Source organism: Alligator mississippiensis, chromosome 5 (genome assembly GCF_030867095.1).
Source record: "Alligator mississippiensis isolate rAllMis1 chromosome 5, rAllMis1, whole genome shotgun sequence".
In the NCBI taxonomy this organism is placed as follows: Eukaryota; Metazoa; Chordata; order Crocodylia; family Alligatoridae; genus Alligator; species Alligator mississippiensis.
This window is the reverse complement of record NC_081828.1, coordinates 177,108,244-177,123,987: the sequence shown is the minus strand read 5'-3', so window position 1 is coordinate 177,123,987 and position 15,744 is coordinate 177,108,244. Positions and strand designations below refer to the sequence as shown.

General features: G+C 40.3%; 1 protein-coding gene across 4 annotated transcripts in view; it reads left to right on the top strand.

Annotated features, from left to right (window-relative positions):
• The window catches only part of CDK14 (cyclin dependent kinase 14), a 676,419-nt gene that overhangs the window by 146,057 nt on the left and 514,618 nt on the right, over nt 1–15,744 (top strand). For all 4 annotated transcript variants that reach the window (XM_059729021.1, XM_006258932.4, XM_019497918.2 and 1 more), the window contains one exon: nt 12,947–13,192. In XM_059729021.1, the coding sequence (XP_059585004.1) occupies nt 12,947–13,192 (246 nt within the window). The remainder of the gene's footprint in view (nt 1–12,946; nt 13,193–15,744) is intronic.

Below are 15,744 nucleotides of genomic sequence, written 5' to 3'. Positions count from 1 at the left end.
CAGGTCTTGTGACAAAAACACCTGGTTCCAGTCATGAGTGAGCGTTAATTAGCTCATAGATCCTTTGTGGGTGGTATCTGGAGTACATGCACATACTGAGCAGTGGGATTACGATGGCTTAAAATGCTTTTGACTCTGCTACGGCTCAGTCCAATGAATGATGTGATAAAGTGTAAGCCTTTGGCTGGGGATCAATATAAGGCATAGTTTGTAGTACATAAAAGTAGGTGCAAAAGTGCTGCTGAGAAGTGGGTTGATGGAGTACCTGTCGTAAAACTTGCAGCAGTTCCCAAAAATGTTCCTTGCATCAATTCTGGATAAAACAAGTGGATGGGCACTATATGTAAATTGCTACAGTTACAGTCATGTTTGTTTGGTCATTGTTTTCAAATTTGGTTTTCACTTCCATGTTCTCAGGAAGAGCAGAGTATGACAGTAAGAAGAGGGAGAAGAGGCTGTAAGGGGAAAAAATTTGGGGGGAAGCAGAGAGCAAAGAGGCTACATAATCCCCCAGATTTATCTTCCTGGCTGTAGCAGTGGGAGGGGGACAAATACAAGGCAAACCTTCAATAATTAGATTCTCTACCAGGGAAATTATAACAAATAAATATATAAATTCTCTGTATATAGAATCTAATTATTAGGGGGTTGTCTTATAATCAGGGTTATATTCTATTCAGGCATATATGGTACTTAGTATTACATGTACCTCAATTTACCCTCCTGAGAGCAAGGCACAAAACAATGAGAAAAAGGGTATCTCTATGGAAAAGACAACTGGATGGGATGCTGATCAGGAAATGTCCAGTTGTTGGCTCAAGCCAGGTTAACAGGGGTTTTCTCCAGGACTGGGACCATAATGTCAGAGCCATGGAATTGTTAAAATCACTGGTGCTGGGAAATGTTAAAACATGTTTAGGATACAGAAACTGAGGAACCCTACCTACTTTTCAAGAAAAGGGTAAGATTTAGGTAAGGTCCGGGAATGTAGGCCTTTTGTTGTTTTTAACTGTTTTCTCAATTTGTTATAGGTTTTGGTGAATAAACAATAAATTGCTTTTTAAAAAGCTGTTTTTGCATCACTTTAATTAGCCAATATTTCCCCTCCAAACAAGAAATCTCCTTCGAAGCCAGAGAGAGCCCTATCTAGCTAATAGGGGGCCCTTCAACTAAGAAGTCAGGTTGACTAAATAAACTGAAAAGTTGTACCTTTGGGAAAGAGGTGAAGTCTGGATGCTGATCAGTATTACAGAAACACATAGGGCTGAGAGGGGGTTTTACCTCTGGAGTGCTGCAGGCTGTGTGGTTATGACTTGTTCCAATTGTCCTTTTATTTTGTTAGGCAATAAACCAATTGGTGAGTGGAAAGAATTTTCAGTGGAAGGCATGCTATAATTCACAATGAGGAAATTGAATTATGGTAGAATGCTGGTTAGATTTGCACCTTGCAGACTAACCGAAGTGCGTGTGTGTGCATGTGTGTGTGTGTGAGAGAGAGAGAGAGAGAGAGAGAGAGAGAGAGAGAGAGACCTAGTACAAACTTTTTGTGAGCTGAAGTTGACTGCATTAGATACTGTAAAAGGACATTCAGAAAGCAGAGTATAAGATGGAAAGACTCTTTACAAGAAGGTTCTGAGGGAGGAATTAAAGAACTGGAAGCCCATCACTGTCCTGAACTTTGACTGTAAGCTGCTGGCCAAAGTCTTGGCTGAGTGATTTAAATTCATCTTAGGGTCTATCATCTGCAAGGACCAGTTGTGCCTAGAGTTGGGACACCAGCTCCATGGTGCCCTGTTGCAGCTTCAAGACATGTTCCAGCTTCAATGGGAGAGAGGGCAGAAGGTCTCCAGATCTAGATTCAGCATGGAGAAGGCCTTTGAACAAGTATTCCACTGGTTTGTCTTTGAGACGCTGAGGAAAATGGGTGTTTCTTCAGCATTCACTGTCTGGATAAGGATGCTGTATACAAATGTGGGCAGTGAGGTGCCGATTAACCGGTTCCTGAGCTTGCCAATCACGGTAATGTTGTGGGTCTGACAGGGCTGCTGCCTCTCCCTGATCCTCTTTATCTGCGCAATGGAACCCCTAGCTCAGCAGATCAGGCAGGACCCTGGGATCAGTGGCGTCATGATCCCTGGTGGCAGTGGGGAAGAGACCAGGGTCCTGGCCTATATGGACAACCTCAGCATCCTGTACAGAGAAAAATAGTCGAAAGAGTGCCGAAGCACATGTAGGTCAATGAAGTGGTTGTGGGGGCCAACCTCACTGTGAATAAGAGCACCTGCCCAGCATTGGGCAAACTCAGGAATTTGTCTATGGGGGGCTTTGTCTCCTGCAAAGGGGTCAAGATCATCAGGGTAGAGTTTGACCCAGAGTTGAGTGGCTAGAAGGCATGGGAAAAGACAGAGGCCAAAGTGAAACAGAGGTTGGGTCTGTGGCACATGTGGCATCTCTCTATGAGGGAGTGGGGGGGCACATGGTGCTCATGAAGGCAGTGTTGGTACCAGTGCTTCTGTACACTGCAGGTGATAAGGGTTAAGAGAGGCAGCACTGTATATGTACCTGACCAGACAACAGGGGTCCTCATCAGACCACCATGATCAATTATTTTCCTTTGTCAGGAATGCCCTGTGGAAGACCAGGAGCCTCCTGACGTACTGGCACACACAGCTCTTAGTTGAGGACTGTGTTAAAATGTGACTGAGTGAGCTGCAGACCTACTGCCAGAGGACAGTAAGAGAGGATCACAAAGGCAGAGATCGCCTGGCAGAGTTGCCACTGGCATAAACTGTTCAAAGATATCTCCCCGGGGTGGGGGAGAGCGATGATGACGAGGAAGAAGATGGAGACAGAGAAGGAGAAAGCAAATCGAGTGGGTCAGGTGACATCAGCAATGAGAACAGTGACAGTGATGATGACAGAGACAATAGCAGTGACAGCACCAACAACAGCAATGTGAACTAAATGACTAAAGACTAGAGACTAAGGGAAGGAACAGAGGAACAGTATAATTGTGATGGTTAACGGAATACGGGTAGGTGTGTTTTTTTGTAATGGAAGCACTGAAGTGTGGGTGTGAGGATTGTAATGGGTGTGCAGGTGCATGTATTGTAACAGGTATGTGTTTTTATAAATGTGTATGAGTTTTGAAGACTGTTAGGGTTATCTTTCTGTTTATAGAAATATATTTTTCCAAAAGAAGAGAGAAATGAGAATGTCTTGCTGAATTTGTCCCTTTACATGGGATCTCTTGAGCATATATTGACAGTATTTCATACAAGTGGGACATCGGCTGCTGTGGTTCCCCTGCTTTACCTGTGGCAGGTTAGGGTGTTGGGTCTGTGTTAAGGTTGATGGTATCTACCTCATGTAGAGTTTAGATTATGGATTGTATAGGATGGTTTGGATAGCGATGATCCTGCCTCATGCAGGGGATTGGACTAGATGACCTGTGGAAGTCTCTTCCAGCCCTGCTTCCCTATGATTCTATGAAATTAGAGTATAGCCATGAAGAAAAGGGGTTAACAAAATGTTCCTGTTTTAGACCTGAATTATAAATTCTTCAGGGCTGGGACTCTTTTCATTTCATTTGGCTAGTACATTCCTGCACTATGAGTAAATGAATACTGTTGAATGAATACTGATGTCTCTTAAGATAGAGGTTCAAGTCTTATCTATGTGCTGAATGGAAAATTCTCCACATCTGTTCAGAACCTCATTGACATTATTGTTCGCTTTGCCTAGATGCAGGTGGTTGAACTTGCAGAGTTTATTGCAGGACTGGAACTTGAGCCACTTCACCTAAATCAGGGCTGTCCAACTGGCAACCCATAGGCTCCTGTCTGGTCACCACTTGCCCAGTCATTCCAGCTGCAAGCGCAGCCAGAGTATCTGGGCTCCCTATCCCTCCTCTAGCTTCTGCTTTCTGTGGTGGGGTGGTGCAGTGCAGGGAGCTGAGGATGAGCATGGGGCTGCATGAGTGCATAGTGCAGTTGTGGGGGGGAGAGGGGTGCCTGTGCAGCCCAGGAGGTCTGTGGGGCTCCTGGGCACTTACAAGTTGTATAGCTCTGCCCTAAATCAGTTGTGGCCAACCTTTGGCAGGCATGCCTGAAGTTAGGCCTGGCCCCCTCCTTGTCACTCTGATCCCTGTCCTGTAGCGGCATACCTGATATAATTTGTGTCCTGGGTACTGGAATGGAGGAGGTAGGGAGGCTCAAGCATTTGGCCACATGGAGTGAAGGGGGGATAGGACACTGATGTGAGACAGGTGTTACTGCTGAGAGCTTTGTAAACTCCTCCAGGGCCTTGTAACACCAACATTTTATATGACAAGTGAAAATCCGAAGGCCTGAATTCAGTGGCCACCCTTCTCTAACCTTGAAGCTAACTTGGCTCTCACTGGTGATCTGTACATCTCCTATCCTGCCCTTGCTCCACTCCACAGAGCTGAAAGCTTGAGCACTCTTGTCTCCATTTCAGTGCCTCCTTTTAGTAAACAAACACTCAGGGCTTGCCTGCCACACAGCAGCTGCGCATGCTGCAAGTTAGCTGTACCTGATTTAAATTTTTGGTGGTTTTACCAAAACCCCTTGACCTTGGCATCACACCAAATAATAGTGTGTTCTCTAAAAACAAATGTTATGTATCTAATGATTATATCATAATTTGAAGCTGTGTAGAGGTGCCAGTTGCTTTCAACCATATCAAAATTTAATGCGTGCCTATTTCTTTCCTTCCTTTCCACTCCTAGGAAGGACAGTAAAGAATAGAGAGGTCTGTCTTCCAGGTGCAACCATTTATGGAAATGACATCCTTATACGTCAGGAAATGTTTTTGGGGTGTAGTTCATGCTATGTTCCTAGTAATTAATAATGGAATCCCTTTGGGTTAATAGCACAAGGTACTGTCTTTTACTCTTCAGCCTCTTGTTTACTCTAGGGGAGGAGAGAAGGATTTAAAAAAAAAAGGGGGAGAAACAGGAACTGAATTTCCCTCCAGGCTATTGCAAGCTTCCTAGCAGAAATATCTCTAGTGAAATTACTGTGATCAAGCATAATTCATGTATTTAAAAGCTTTAGTTCTGACATGCGCCCTGAAGTTCACTTTCAATCGAATAGCCTTTTTAGTGAAAACTGCACATTGAATACAACCAATAGGGAAACATATTGCTTTGGTAGAAGCTACTGAAGGCGAAAAATAACATTTAAAAAAAGTTTAGTGTAACATGTTGTTGTTTAAATATTAATATGAAGCAAAAGATTCTCACTTTGCTATTAAAATAATCTGAAAATTGATTCTGTTTTAATTGTTTACTGCTTTAATCTGTTATGCAGTTCATAGTTGTTGCATGAAAGTTTCTGATGGTGAGGGTCACAGTTAATACAGAGGTATCCATTCCTGTGCATTGCCTACACTGTAGCCCTGATTTAACATCAGGTGGTCAGTGATTAGTGTAGCTGCACCATTGTTGATTCCTCACTAACAGTGTGCAAGGGCAAATTTGAGGCTTGAAAATCCTTATCTATGTTGAGGGATCAGTACCAGTGTGGCTACCCTAAATGCTGAATCAGAGCTGCTTCCAACTGTAAACCAGAACTAATTTTTATCTGGAAGAACCAGCATTGGCAGGGACCAGCATTGAAAGAAGCATAAAATGTATTTTAAGTGAGTTTTAATGTGATGTTTATTTTTTTATTATGTTAACACCTTGAAACCCCAACTGAGATCAATACCCCATTGTGCTGGGCATCAAATTATAGATTTATAGAGTTCATAGAGCTTAAGGCCAGAACATAGGTCATTATATTTCAACAAGTTACTTCTGCATTGAGTTTGACTTGTTTGGTTACAGCTTATTGCAAGAGGGTGGTCTGCCACTTTAAAGGAGAGCCAATAAACAGCCAACCTTGTGCTGCAGAAGGCATAGCTGGCAGGTGAGAGAGAGAGATGATACTTAGGACAGAGTCTAGCTGAGATGTTTAGAAGAACTCCAAAGGGGCACCGTGAGGAGGGAGGAGGAGAGTTGGTGAGGAAAGCTCTGTTGCAAGGTGATCGAGTGATCCTGAGCCAAGGCCTCTCTCCTGAGGTTAGGAAGGAGAGTTTACTTGGTGGGTTTACCTGGATGTCGTTCCTGTGTGTTTGAATAGCTCTTATATTTAGAGAATAAAAACAGTTGGAGAGGCTGCAAAATAGACCCTGACCAGGAAACTAGAGTCTGGATTATAGGCAACCCCTGCTTAGCGCTCTTAATTGATTCTTGAAAAACTGGACATTAAGTGAAACAAGCCTTAAATGAAACCAAATGTATTTGATGACCCAAGATGGCGACCACAGTTGTTTTTAATGACCCAAGAAAGCGACTGTGAGCATTATAGCGAAACTTGCTGAATGCTAAGTGAAATCAGGTATCAATTTAGAATGAACGTTATAGTGAAATAGCACTCTGAAACAGCAGTAAGCGGGGGTTGCCTGTACACACTTTGTACCTTACTGTAATTAGTACCAAATGAGAGAGACACTAACACTCCCATTGATAGTTTGTTCCATCTTCACTATAACAACGTGTGGCCTGTTTCCATTTTGGATTTGTCCAGCTTTGACTTCCAGCCACTAGTGGTTCTTGTAATGATAATTGAAAGACACTTCCTAATTTAGAATTGGGGATGCTTCTTCATTTAGGGAGTAGTAGCCAGTTACTTACCTAGTAAGACTAGAAGAGAGGACTGCAGAAGCTGGTTTATTGCTCCACAATGAAACTTACTGTTTAAATTCTTCTTATTTGTACATGACTGTCTTCATTAAACCTGTGATCATTACAGTTATGCTTTTTGTCAGCTACATTTAAACAGCCCGTTAGTATCCAATGTTTCCTCCTAGAAGTTACTTACAGGCTAGTCTCATTGGTACCATTCTGAGGGTATACTTACATGGAGCTACTGAATCATGAATGACCCGGCGGCAGGAGTGCAGCGGTGGTGAGCGGGGAGCTCCCACAGACAACGCCAACGCTGTCGGTGGCAGGGGGGGACCAGGGTTCAGTGACCACAGCAATGCTGTCCGCAGATTGCTCACCACACACAGTTGCCGCTGGGGAGGTGTTGGCAGCAGGGTGGCGAGCGGCGACTGTCCTCAGGCCTTTTGTAGGGGACGCCTTTTCGTAGGGGGTGCACTGCCATGCTCAGGGGGTGCACGTATACCCGTGTGCACCCCCTATGTGTCGCCCCTGCACTGAATGACTCCGGTTTTGGGTACATGTATATGAGCTGCTTTTAAACTAGTTAGCTTGGATAGTGCTAGGAGTGTAGCCATGGCAGCACAGAGCTCAGTTGAAAAAAAACCACTATTCTATGCTCTGCTGTACTGGCTATGCCAGCTGTAGTGTCTGTAAGAGCTAAATTGTTTTCCTGTTTTTATCCACTTTTCCCTATAGTTTTGTCCACTTTTCCTTATGTATATTTTTCCTTATACTTCCAAGAAATAAATTCCAACAGTCATCCTGGGAACTTACGTTGAGTTGATTGTGAGCTATGATCCATTAATCCCCTTAAGATTCTTTGCTTTCCAGAATACAGTCCTGCAATGTGTAGTATGGCTTGTTCCTGGATGCACAATTTCTTGTGTTTGCCTGTAGTAAAGCACATTCTGTTTGATTGAGTCTAGTTGGTCAAGTTTTCAAGATCACTTTATGTGGCTTCCACTCTGCTGCCTTTAATATTCTCAAATGCTGTTGGCAGGATTTTTTTGGTTGTTTTTTTTATGGTAGCTTACAAATCATTGATACAAATGTTGAATAGCAAGTATAGTACCGACTTTTGAGAAACCCCACTAAAACATCCCCAGTTAATGACTGTTTTCCATAGACCATTACTCTTTGAGATGTGTAAATTACTTGGTTCTTAATGCATTTAAAGTATACTTTAGTGGTGATGTATAGTTTTTAATTAAATGTCACATGGTATGTACATATACTTATTAAAAGAAGAATTTACAATCTGTGTAGACAATTGTAGATTAAACAGACACAATATAGGGGTGGAAAAAGGACTGTGGTCTCTTCTTATGGATAGAAAATGGAGAGTACATGGAGAGAGACCTCATGAAGGTAGCACCGAAACCTGTAAAAAAGCCCGGAACGGAATGCACAAGTCTTGAGAGCAAATCTGGTTCCTCAGCAATGGAGGATGCTTCCTCTGTGATGCAAAAGCCAACATGAAATATGGCAAAGTTCAGATGATTGCTCATGGTCAAGAGAAAGCTATGTCCCAGATCTGCTACAGTTTAAGATACCGTTTTGGTTACTCAACCCAAAGCCTGGTTTATATAAACAGATGTTCATTTGTACAAACCTTGTACAAATAAAATATATGAAAATTGTCAAGTATTTCTTATGTTAGGAAAAGAATGCTACTTTCAAAGCTGAATTAGGTTTGAATCTCTATATTCTACTGCATGGCATATGTGTGACCTAGTAACCCATCTGATAAAATGAAAGCTCTTTTCATTCTCAGGAAAAAGAAACTCAAAATAGTGTGCTAAGCTATATTGATATATATTATAGTCAGTGACTTAGTGTTGACATTTCAAACCTCTTCTTTTAGATTGCAGAAAGGGCAGAGTTTGTATGGGCATAATTGACTATATGACACACAACATTAGGAATAATGTACGTTTTGTTAAAATGATTCATTTGGTCAAATAGCATCCTTTTTTGAGGTTTTGTGAGGCAGATATAGAGCTGCATCCTTTGGAAAAATGCAGAATTCTGGTGCATGAAAAGTTTAATAGAAGGTTCTGTTGATCCCCAAAATGCTTTTTAAGCAGATATTGGTGAAACTCAGTAAACGATGCCCAATGGTCCCTTGGGCCAATCCAGACATTTGGGGAGGTTAAATCAGGTTCAAAGTGACCACCTGATTTAAACTTAGCTTGTCCTGGTGCCAACCTTACACTTACAGATGTGGTCTCAGGTTTAGATGGATTGTTCAGCAATCCATCTAAATCTATAACCGTATAGAAGTTCCATACACATAAACCAGTCTAAAATTTGCAGAATCTGGTTTAAGATGAACCTGGATCTATAGTATCAAATTTACTCGATTTAGGTCAAACGGGTGCATGGAACTTCTGTATACTTTCCCTGCACAGCCCCTGGCCTGAGCACCAAGCCACTGACCCTAGCTGCTCTGTTCACCACCCCCTCCTCCTGCATGGGGCTATGTTTTGCACCCTTCCAGCCCCTTTCCCCAGACCAGCCAGCCTGCTCAACCCCCATCCCACAAATGACTGCAGATGCAGCCATTTTTGTCAGGATTAGCTGCTGCTGGAGCTGAGGAAGTAAGTCCCAATGTGGGGGAGGGGAGGGAGGAATGGGTCTGTAGGTTTGCTGGGGGGGATGGGTCAGGGAGCTAAAAGTAACCTTTGATCTTTCCCCCACCTCCTCCCCCCTATGGACCCTGTGAGCTCCCCTGATCCTGCCAGACACTCCCAGACTACAGCAAAATCTTGTGGGTTGTGCCTGTCCCCTTCCCACCCTCAAGTTGTGCCTGCACCCCATTTGGGGTTTTGCACCTCCCCCTCCCCTCTGAAGCATGCCTGTCCCCCAGCCTTCATTGGTCATGCCTTTCCTCATCCCTTGATGGATCCCCAATCCCCTCCAGCCTGCTGGACCCCCAGCCCCCTTTTAGCCCCCCATCTTAACTTACCTGATATTGGGCAGCTATTTTGAAACTATTTAACTTCCCCCTAATGCCCCCAAATGTCTGTACTTAGCCTTGATGCATACACTGACCAGTTATTTTCAGCAGTGTATGGACGCAGCTGGTTGCCCACGGTAGAGCAGAAGTGGTGAACACGAGCACACAGCTGCTGGCAGCAGCCACATTTTTTTGCACCCCCAACACCCCACATAAATTTGTACCTGGGGCAGTTGTTCCTATTCATTCCCTGTGTTATGCCACCACTTACTGTTAGTGGATTGTAAACTTTTACAGAAGAGAAAGCACATTTATTGCAATTAATTAATTAATATGCTGAAGAACACACTAAGAAAAAACAAACACTTGCCTGTGAATGGATGTTTGATTGCTAAAACAAGCTAACGATGTACATCTTTCACAGAACAGACAGGACAGAAACAGTAACAGTCTTTGCTTTTCTACTTCACAGACTGTACTCCTCATCTGGAATCAGGGCATCTCTACAGTGAAAGTAGTAATCTTGTTTCTTTTCATTCCATAAGCTACTCAACCTCTACGAAAGTGACAAATTTGCATCTGTTATTGGTGGGTGTGTGGGGGTGGCTGTGGGTGGGTGTGTGTGTTTAGGTCAAATAAGTGACCTAGAGGTGAAAAAAATGCCCCTTAAGATTTCCAAACTATTTCCATTATCAACTGAGACAAAATCGATGGCAGCAGATCTGTTGGAAATGTACTTTATTTAAGTAATAAGGATTTGGGCCACATTAGAACCTCATAATGGAAGTTGATACATTTCTCAGCATAAAATAGTGGCAATAAGCAGTAATTTTGACATAATTATTTATATTATAGTTGCTGGTTTCATTGTTTACAGATGCCCGTTCTCAGTTTAATGAAGATAGATATGTTTTACTATCTTTTAAACTATTTGCTTTGCTTTGTTTTCCATTCTTTAGTTTATAATAGCTTGGAAATTTGTAAGGAATTTTTCCCTTTACTGATTTGTTTTCTTCTAAGTTTAAAGATGTGTTGATAAAACATGAAGGGAAATTTAATGTTGCTGTTTAAAACAACTTCAGCTTTGTTAGAAACATTTTGGTTGATTTACCAGCATCATAGGTTGGGAAAGAATAATGTGAAATATATAGAATAGCTTTTGAGTATGTGTGTGTATGGGAACGAGAGGGGAGGTTTCTTTAGAAGGGAAGGGACTTGAAAACATGTTTAAGAAAACCACTGTTTTTAAAAAGAAACTTATATCCGACAGCTTGTTAAATCCTTGGAGTTGTTAAAATACACTGCACAAATCTAGAACTCTTGGTTCCAAAATGATATCTTTTATTAGACTGACTGAGAAACCGCAGAAAAAAAAATATTTTTTTTCAATTTTCCAGTTGGTCTAATAAAAGATATTATTTTGGAACCAAGAGTTCTAGATTTTTTGCATTTCTTTTTGTTTCAGACCAACATGGCTACCACATACATCCTTAAAATATGCTGTACTTTCTCTAGTAACTTGATTTAAAAACAAAAAACAGGCATTTTTAAATTAATAGTTGCTTCTTCTCTTTGGTACCAGTAATGTTTTAAAGGAAGTTGTTTGTCATTGAGAGGTCATCTAAGTAAGATGAAATGTGAATCCTTGTCATTCCTGAGTTGTAATATTACTAATGTGCCTTTAATTAGAGTTGAACAGGTATGTGGTAGTTCAGATTGCTCAATGTCTATTGTCATTTCCTTACTTAAATATTTAATTAGGAAGTCTTTTGGATTAACATGTCACCTTGGAGTTTTTGGAGAAGTATGGTGATATGCAGGAATGTTATTATTTTTTGTGTTGTTGTTCTGAATTGTATCCTTTATTTCTATGAACAGTCAAAATAAATTGGATTCCAAGCAAGCAAGCCATAATTATAATTATAAACAATGTTTTGCTGTTGGAAAATGTTTGCTTGCATCAGTCAGAATCATAGAGGAGCAGGGCGGGAAGGGACCTCCATAAATCATCTAGGTCAGCCCTCTGCATCAGGCAAGATCATTCCTATCTGAACCATCCAATACAAAGCAGTTATAATTATAAGGTAGTCATCCTGTATAGACACAATGCTATAAAATTGATCTTGGGTATGACACCCATTTTATGTCATGCTTTAGGGAGTTTTCAGAGTATAATTAATGAGTTCTTGATACAGCATACACCTACCACTTGCTTACCCATAGATATGAGAATAATCATATTGATATTAAATTATCGCCTCCCCCAAACTCTTAAAGATTTTTTGTGCTTGTTTTGCATTGTAGATTCCTTTTCATTTGCTGCCTTTCACACTTTTAGGTGCCCTTGAGTAACTTTTTATACTTTTTGCGACAACCAGGAGGGCTGACAATGATCTAATTTTAAATAAAAACTGAATCTCTTATATGAGTTTAGGATACAAGGCTTCAAATTTTGCAGTCAAATCATGTAAACTGGAAATTTAAACTTGTGTGTATAAAAGGTAAGTATGTGTATAATTGTTTATATGGACAGGGCCCAAGGCACAACCATAATTAGTTCATTCTGAACACTCCAAGAAGAACAAATGAGAAGTGCACTTCTTTGCTTTAGCATGCTATTGAGCTGAAATCTCACATTTCAGTGCTCTGGTATTGATTTATTAATTTGATTTTCTGAGGCATATGGTGATGATGACACTGTCTAAGCAATATTTAAAAAAAATACAATAATTATATACTGGTATTGGATCTTTGCAGTGTGCCCCAAAAGTATGTTTGTAAACTGGCATCATTTATTTTAGTTTAGTCTCATCCAATTTTAACCAAATGGAAATCAATACTGCTTGTGGATATCAGTGACTGGATTGTAGAATTAAGTGAACTGGCATTGTTACAAAGAGCAGCCTAAGAAAAGTTTAGATTAAAATAAACTTGTATCAAGACATTTATTCTGAATTTATCAATTTATATCATTATGTGAATTGTATGTGGCTACCTCCTTTGTTTTCTTTTTCCCAATCTTCATCTATCCTGTATTACACATGTATAAACACAAGCTATTGTTTGATGTGTGCGTATGTGCGCGCATACATGTACGTATGTAAAATGCATGTTTAGATAATGGAATTGCAGAATGTAAACAGTGTTCCCATTACATTTGACATTTCTTTTTCTTTTTTTAATTTCAGGTGTGTAGATTCCTGTGGTTCTTAATGTCCATCATAATCAATGTATATTATTTGCTCCCCCCCCAGATATGTGTCACAAAGATGTCTACACGGAATTGCCAAGGAATGGACTCAGTAATCAAACCCCTGGACACAATTCCTGAGGACAAAAAAGTCAGAGTTCAGAGAACACAGAGCAGTTTTGATCCATTTGAGAAACCAGCTAATCAAGTAAAGAGAGTTCATTCAGAGAACAATGCGTGTATTAACTTCAAAACTACATCAACAGGGAAAGAATCTCCTAAAGTCAGACGGCATTCTAGTCCCAGCTCTGTAAGTCTTACCCTACCATCATTATCTGTACAAATACCAGTTTCTGATACTAATATACCAAATACTTAAATGAATGACTGTAGAAATCAACACTTTTGAAAGTCTTTTTTTCCTGGTATTAAACATACTGCTAAAAACATTGTTTAAAAGAAACCCTAACATTACATTTAATTAGTAATACCGTTTGACACTTTCCAGCTATTTGTTAGTTTCACTCATAATTTTCCTGATCATTTTCACTTTTGGTTTTGTGTGTGCTACTACAATGCTGAAACATATAGCTTGTTCTTGTTTTCAGTGGAACTTTAAAATACAACTTAGAAACATTTTCTCATAGGTTTAGATTTTATAAGAGTTCATTTTAATGAGACCTAAATCTTGAATCAATTTACAGTATTTTATACATTTTAAAATGTACTTTTATTTTAAATTAAATATAAGTGAAAAAGAATGTTATTTTGCAAAACAACCATGATTCATGTGTGAAGAAAGAATGAGAAGGGGGTTATTTTATCATATTAGTTTCTCTGTCCAGTCAAATGTAATACTTCAAAAGAAGCTAGGTAAATAAAATATCATATCTTTTATGAATCATGCCCAGATAGATGTACCACAGGAGACCTTCACAAATTATTGAAAAATTGTGTTTTCTTTTTTGCTGTAGGAGGATAAATCAATAGTAATGTGACCTTTTGAGAGAGAGAGATTATAAATTGAAGAAGAATGCTAAACATTTTGAAATTTGGGCAGGAATATAATTTAAAAAGGTTGATTGTCTTTCTGCTGTGTCCTCTGGATAAAACAGTGGTTTGACCAAATTCTCACTTTCTAAGAAAAAATATCAGAAATTTATCTTCTGTAGCTGAGCTTTGTTTAACTTGTATACTTTGCAGATAAAAAATTATGCCTCTAGGGGACTGTTCTTTTAAGGAAGGGTGACATTTTGAAAGGAGCTATCCATAGCAAAATAAATTTGCTTTTCTGTTGAAGTGTCATGTTCTACAGCTACTGCCACAGATGTCTCCTGTATGTTCCAAGTCGGTCAGTTAGAAGGTGTTCTTCAGATTGAGCATTTAGCAGCTAAAAAAATCACTACTATATCTATTCTTTGTTTAAAAATTTCAGAGTAGAATAGGGTGCTTACTATTTCTTCTTATTTTCCATTCCTTTTTAATAGTATTTTAAGGTAGTTCTGTGCAGGTTTCTCACTGCCTGAACTACATTCAGCATTCTAGCCTGAATGCTTGAAGAGTAATATATACCAGAAATGTAAAATATCTATCAGATAAAGCAAAATGTAAACAATAACCGAATCTCAGCTAAATCTCAGCTTCTCTCATTGAGGACAATTATTCAATTACTACTTCAGAATGGGCACCATTCTGCTATAAGTAACTGCAAAACTAAATATTCTTTTTAGAGCTCTCCAGAAAGGAAGGCGTGTGTTGGTGTTTGGGGGAAGGGGAAGGGGAAGGGAAAGAGTGGTCTTTCCAACTCCAAACACCACTCCAGACTCTGAACACCACTTCAAGGCTATCTCTGTGGAAAAATCACCTTGCTGTTGCTGTGTAGTTTTTAAATAATAACAGTTTAATTTGGCAGTGATCTGTTGGGCCTCTAAGTCCATCTCCCTTCTGATGCAGGATTGTTCTGCGTTCTGACTATTTTTTTTTAAAGTCCCAAGCAATAGGGCTTGCACCATTTTTCTGTGGAAGTTATACACCAGTCTAACCAAACACAGTGCTGGAAAACTACCGTAACACCAATCAACATTTTATTTTTCAGGCATTGCTTTTCTCTCTCTACTTTTATACTGCTTATGGCACTGTATATTTGCAACTTTCAAATACTGGAGAGCTTCTGTTATGTGTTTTCCCGCTTTCTCTTAGGTATGACCTAAATGAATTTTTTAAATCACTGACTTTTTGTTGCTAATATTCTTTAAAGTTCTGTCAGTTCATCCTTATCTTTTTGTTAATAAAATGACCATAATTAATATACCAGAAACCTTGTAATCATTATTAGGAGTCTACCCAACTCGAAGAGGTAGGCAGCTGATTTTGTGGGCAAATCACTGGGCCACTTGCCATTTTTGCAGGCTGATCATGGGGCCCACCCCTCACACCTCTGATTGCTGGAGAGGGCTGTCTGTCATGCAACCCTGCCCCTTGCTGCTAATTGGTGAAGAGGGCCGGGGCCACATGAGAGGCAGCCCTCTCAGTCACTCATCAGCAAGGGGCGGGGCTGCAGTCATCTTGCCTGCTCTCCTTTGTGCTGGCAGCCCCCCTCCCTCTTTCCCTCTGATGGGCTGTGCAGCCAGTATGACTGCTGCCTTCCACTAAGGAACCAGCATTTTATTTTTAGCAAGTTTTTTGTGGGGGCAGATTTCACGGACATTTCCCAATTTTGCAATATCTGTGAAATTGCAATTTGTGTAGGTCCCTAATCCTCCCCTCAGAGTGGGAGTGGCTTTCTTTTTTCTTCTTGCTCTTCTGTTGCATATAATTTGTTCTTCACTGTCAACCTTGGGTCTCATTCATCACTACTGTTTT